The 6,000-nt window shown below is 40.9% G+C and overlaps 1 protein-coding gene across 1 annotated transcript; it reads left to right on the top strand.

The window, feature by feature from the left end:
• Nucleotides 1-417: 417 nt before the first annotated feature.
• On the top strand, nt 418-4,159 carry Lrit2 (leucine rich repeat, Ig-like and transmembrane domains 2). The gene is made up of 4 exons (XM_015500017.1): nt 418-527; nt 819-1,600; nt 3,254-3,283; nt 3,408-4,159. Exons 1-4 carry the CDS (start codon nt 418-420, stop codon nt 4,157-4,159), a joined length of 1,674 nt encoding a protein of 557 aa, XP_015355503.1.
• Nucleotides 4,160-6,000: the final 1,841 nt, after the last annotated feature.

Below are 6,000 nucleotides of genomic sequence, written 5' to 3'. Positions count from 1 at the left end.
AAAATGGTTGAAAATGCTGGGATTCAGGAGCCAATTGTGAATGGTGAAATATGAAATGGACCCTGGCCATGAATGAACTCTGATGCTCAGAACAGCATTACCTGCTGGTTTCTCAGACTTTTTTGAAAGAAGCTGAAGGAAGGTAGAACCAGGATGTAATTAGATATCTGACTTAAGTTTCCAGAACCAGCAACCAGAAAAATGGTGAATTTTCATGCCTTGGTCAAGAGGCATAACTCCCTCTGCATGGACTCTGCCTGAGCCTATGATTTGGGCCATAACAGACTTTAGAGCATCCAGGGGCTTTGCTGCTGCTGTGCTGACCTACATCACCATGGATTACCAGTAATAGGATTTGCCACTCGGAAACTGGGACTACGCTTATTCAAAGCACACAGCAGTTTCTTACAGAGAAATATGGCTTTGGTTTTTCACTACTTTCTGCTAGTTCTGGTCTTTCAGGATACACATGCAGTTCAGCCTTTCTGTCTGCAAGGATGCACCTGCTCAGAGGAGAGTTTTGGCAGGTGCGCTGTCCTGGCAGGATTCCAGAGGGTTATAGGGGATGGACTTTTGTTGGGAATGATATGGAGTGGACACATGCCCAGAATTGGCAGGAAATCAGCAAAATTCCTATGAGATTCACCTTAGTTGGTGCTGGACTTTGTGAGCTGAGTATTTGTACCAATATAGATCTCTATTATTTTAAGTGAATAATATATTTTCATATAATTCACATGCACAATGCAAGGATCCACTTGACATCCCTTCCAACTTTCCTGATGTTCATTTTAAAGCTTTTCTGGTTTCTTGTACAGGACTCTGCAATGCATGTCTATCTCTTTGGGAAATATTCCAGAGAACCTTCCTGAAGAGCTCAAGCAAGTAAGAATTGAAAACTCACCCATATTTGAACTTTCCCGAGGGCCTTTCGTCAACATGAGCACCTTGGAATACCTTTGGCTCAACTTTAACAATATCACTGTGATCCACTTAGGAGCCCTGGAGCATCTTCCAGAACTGAGAGAGTTGAGACTGCAGGGGAACAAACTCCGTTCAGTACCATGGACAGCGTTCCGTGCCACCCCTTTCCTGAGGGTCTTGGATCTCAAACGCAACAGGATTGATATACTCCCTGAGCTGGCTCTTCAGTTTCTAGCCAACCTGACCTACCTTGACCTATCCTCCAATAGGCTTACAGTCGTATCCAAAAATGTCTTCTTGAACTGGCCGTCCTACCAGAAATGCCAGCAGCTTCACTGTGGGGCTAAGATTCTCTCCAGCATGGTGCTGGCACTGGACAACAACCCCTGGGTATGTGACTGTCGTCTAAGAGGACTTGTCCAATTTGTCAAGTCCAATAGCCTTCCAGTCATCCTGGTGAATTCCTACTTGATATGCCAGGACCCTGTCTACAAGGCAGGGCAGCTACTTCATGAGATTAAGCTCAGTGTTTGCATGAAGCCACAGATCTCAACCCCTAGTGCCAATATTACCATTCAGGGAGGACAGAATGTGACTCTGCAATGCTTGGCACAGGCTAGCCCCTCACCAACCATCTCATGGAATTATCCCCTGAGCATTTGGAGAAAATTTAATGGTAAGCCACACGTACCCTCTTGGGGTATCTAGGGAGAATGGAGAGGTCTGTAGCAATCCTACATCAATAAGGAGGTTCTAAAATGTGTTAGTCATGAAGGATGGGTATAGGTAAAATCGGAATAGATCTGAATTACACTCACCAAAATAGAAAAGATTCCAAGACAGTGTTTCATTACCAGCATTATTTTATTTCACTTTATTTTTGCAGAGCTGGGGATCAGAGCCAAGGCCTGTATGCTAGGAAACATTGTAGCATTGAGGTACATCCCAGTCCATTGGCAGTGTTTTAAATGGTTGCATACAGATCTCTCCAGGACATATAGGCATATGGACATAAATAAACATGTTATTGCTGATTTATCATATTGTATACATGTTTTAGAATTGTATATGAATAAATACATTTTTAAGAGCCCTCTAGTTGGAAAACAGTATACTGCAAATTTTACAATCCTAGAATTTCCAACTAGAATTGATTTTATTACTTATTTACTAAACTTGCCGGAAAGGAATCATTTGAGATGCTTGTTTGGAATGAAATTTTTCAATCCCCGTGCCCTGGAGATATGAGTTCAGTGAGTCCAGGACAGAATATATATTTCACCCTCTTACCTCTCAGTTAATTGGAAAAGCTGGAAATTCCTAGATACTAACTTAATTTTCACTTCTTACTACTGTGTTGGTCAGATTTTATAGCTTAAAATTATAATACTTGGGTACAGGGAGATAAAGAGAATTCCATGGCCCCCAGAACTGGGATTTGTCTTTCTTTATCAAAGCTCTAAGCTCTGTTTTCACACTTCAGGTGGAATTGCCTGTAAGGTTGTCCATGCCACAAAGCCAGACATGGCTTCCTCAAGGGTATCTTGAAGGTAAAAGGAAATTTGTTGATTTTTGCATATTTTTAGGTCTAGGTCTAGAAGACTACTTGAAGTATCAAGGTAAAACTTGGGAAATGCAGTTAGTCACCAAGACAGTTGTCATAATATGGTTACATCCTCTAGATGATTAAAAAAAAATTAACTGAGTTTTTCAGTTTTTCTCATCATTTTGGTCACATCCTGTTAGTTGATGGTTAAATGCGAATGGAGGAGAAATACAGAATTTATCATTCAGTCTTTTTGAAAACCAGTGAAATGCATTCAGAGCTTATCTTTTGTTATTCTGTAAATCACTCTTGGCACTATGCTCTGCCTAGTCTTCTAGAAATAACAATAGCTAAGACTTATTGAACCCTTATCTTCAAACTTGTGGTGTGCATGCTATTATCATCCCATTTTATTGACAAGTAAGTTGAAGATAATTTAAGCATCTTGCCCAGGACCATACAATTAGCAAGGAATAGGGACCCAGAAATTTGACTCCAAACTCTGAGGCACTGCACATTTGGGAGGTAAGAAAGCATTTCTTGGAGCTCACAGTATTGGTCAGTCACACAATTACAAGAAATCTCCTGAAAGCTGTTAAGCTCAATAAGAGTACTGTGGTTGTTGGGAGCAGTTACTGATGTTGAAAGTGTGTGGGCTTCATAGATAGAACTGGGTTTCAGATTAATTGCTGCTTCTGAACAGCAGAAATCGCTCTCACTATGGGTAAGTTGGTAGATTGATCCAGTCCTCAACATTCTATATGTAAGATTAGGTACCTACAGAGTTTCTGAGAGGTGAACATCTAGCACCAGGTACATGCTTAATAAATGATTAGCATCATCTTTTAACAACAACAACAACAAAACCAGCATTGCTAGAACTTTCCAACTGTTTATCAGAACAATGCACAGCTACTTTTCTCTTTTCTCCACCCAGTGTTGACTTCTTCGACTGCAGAAGATGCTGTTCTGTCCCAGTTGATCATCCCTGCTGTTCACCTGGTAGACAGTGGCAATTACACCTGTGTAGCCTCCAATTTCATTGGCAGGAGCACGCTGGTCATCTCCCTCCATGTCCAGCCTGCCCAGGTCCTGCCTGCATCCCATTCTCTTTCTATCTCCCGGGAGGGTAATTCCTACATTGACTTGCGGGTGGTGAAGCAGACCGTGCACGGGATCTTGCTGGAGTGGTTTGCAGTAGCCAACATCTCTGAGGAGTGGTTTACCCTCTATATTACTTCGGATGAAGCCCTCAAAAAAGAAGTGGTCCACATTGGCCCTGGAATCAACACATATGCTGTAAATAACCTCCTCCCTGGCACAAAATATGAGGCATGCCTCAGTATGGGGAGCCGGCCCCCACACGAGGGCAGATGTGTCGTCTTTGTGACAGGCAGAGATGGTGGCAGGCTGGAGGACCGCGAGCGCCTCCTCCACATCTCGGTGGTCCTGTGTGTTTTGCTGCTGGCAGTGCCTGTAGGGGCTTATGTCTGGACAGCCGAGGGCCCCTGCAGCTGCAGGGAGTGGGGCCCGCACTGCTGTCCTCGCCACAGGCATGCTCTCAGGCCTCCCCCTGCAGTTCCACAGTGCAAAGACAGATCCTTTAGAGACCATCTAGCTGTCTGTGAGGATGGCAATGGCCACAGACACATGAAAGGGAATGAGGAGAAAGAAGATGACAGTGGCTAACAACCCAGGTCAAGGGGTGGGAAATGATGTGGACAAAATTTACTTCAACCAAGATTGTGAACAAATTCTGATACTGGATGGGCACAGTAACCATAGCAAGGAAGGCCAGTGTCTGCCTATTTGAGGAAACTGGGATTAATCCTTTTTTAGGTAGTGCTTTGTTGCCTGCCAAGGGGTGATGTGGGGCTAATCCAATCCCTAAAACCAACCCTCCATGGCAGCTCAACTGAGCCTCATCCATTTATTCAAGTATTGTTGAGCACCTACAGTGTTCCAGGAACGGAACTTGACAGATTGGGTTCAACAGTGAAAACCAGGACACAGTCTTTATCTTCATGGAGCTAAGGCCATGTTTACATGTAATATTTACATGTAACATTTTGCATATATTATTCTGTAAAAGTAGGTAGTTATCCCCTTTTATAGGGAAAGAAACTTAAACCTGGAAAGTTCAATGATTTATGAGGCTTACTCTCCTTACATTGGCCACTGGGTTCACCCAATATCAGAATTTTCTGATAATCAGTGTTGGTTGAAATAATTTAAAACATTCTTTTTGTGGTGCTGAAGATTGTACCCACAGCCTTATATATGTTAGGCTGTGGAACTATATAACCAGTCCTTTTTTACTTTGTATTTTAGACAAGATCTCACTAAGTTGCTCAGACTGACCTTGAACTTGCGATCTTCCTGCCTCAAACTCCTAAGTACCTGGGATTACAGGTGTGCACCACTGTGCCCAGCTTGAAATAAATTTAAAACAAAGACAACACTCATATTCAGATCAATTGTTCATCATTCCTTCAGGTCCTTCTCACTTATTCTTTTAGACACTAGAAGAAAAAACAATTTTTAATGGGAATTTACAGTCACATCAAAAGTAGAGAGAATCTCATTCCTTCCCATCTGTCAGCTTCAACAAGTTTTAAAATTTTCTGGTCTTATTTCATCTGGTCCTTACCCTCAACCTTTTTTTATTTTATTTTTTGGGGGATTTTAAAATATTTTAAAGTAAATACAAGCTTCCCACCTACTTATATGTAAATATTTTAGTTTGTTCTCTAACAAATTAAGTTCTAAAAAAACACAAGACAACACTATTATTGCTCCTTAGAATGTATATTTTTTAAAAAATGCATATACACTTAGATATGTACATGTGCACAATAACACATATATATAATAGAGAATTTCTTTATAATAAATTTCGTATGGTAATTTTTATAGGACTTTTTCTTTTCTCTGAGTATATATAAATTAAAATTCTATTTCCAAAAAAATTATAATTTAGTGCATTATAACTATGTGTAATAGTGGGATTCATTATGCCATATTTGTACATGTGCATAACATAATTTGATCAATCTCATTCTCCAGCACCTTTCCTTTCCCTCCTTTCTTCCATCCCAGATCCACTTGCTCTACTCTACTGATATCCCTACTACTATTATTATTATTATTATTTCAATTAGTGCATTATAATTTTATATATATACATATATATACACACACATATATCAATGAGATTCATTGGAGTATATTCATACATGGACATATTATACTTTGATAGATTTTGTATCTCAGTAGTTTGTCATGCCCCCTCATTCCCTTCCTCTACACTATTGGTCTCCCTTCTATGGTCTCCCTTCTATTTTCCTGAGACTCCTGAGGTATATTTCAAAGGTAAGTGGCTGAAGTGAGGCAGGAACTTGTATTTGTATTGGCCTCTGAGTATTTCCTTCCACAGGACCGAGGATTCAGCCATCGTGAAATAGCTTGGTGCAACCATGAAGGCGAGAATGGACGCTCTGATTTTCCTCTGCCAAAGGGGGCTTGGAGGT

The sequence above is a fragment of the Marmota marmota genome, unplaced genomic scaffold, assembly GCF_001458135.2.
Source record: "Marmota marmota marmota unplaced genomic scaffold, marMar, whole genome shotgun sequence".
Taxonomy (NCBI): Eukaryota; Metazoa; Chordata; class Mammalia; order Rodentia; family Sciuridae; genus Marmota; species Marmota marmota.
The sequence above is the reverse complement of the archived record's forward strand: the minus strand, read 5'-3'. Positions and strand labels throughout refer to the sequence as shown.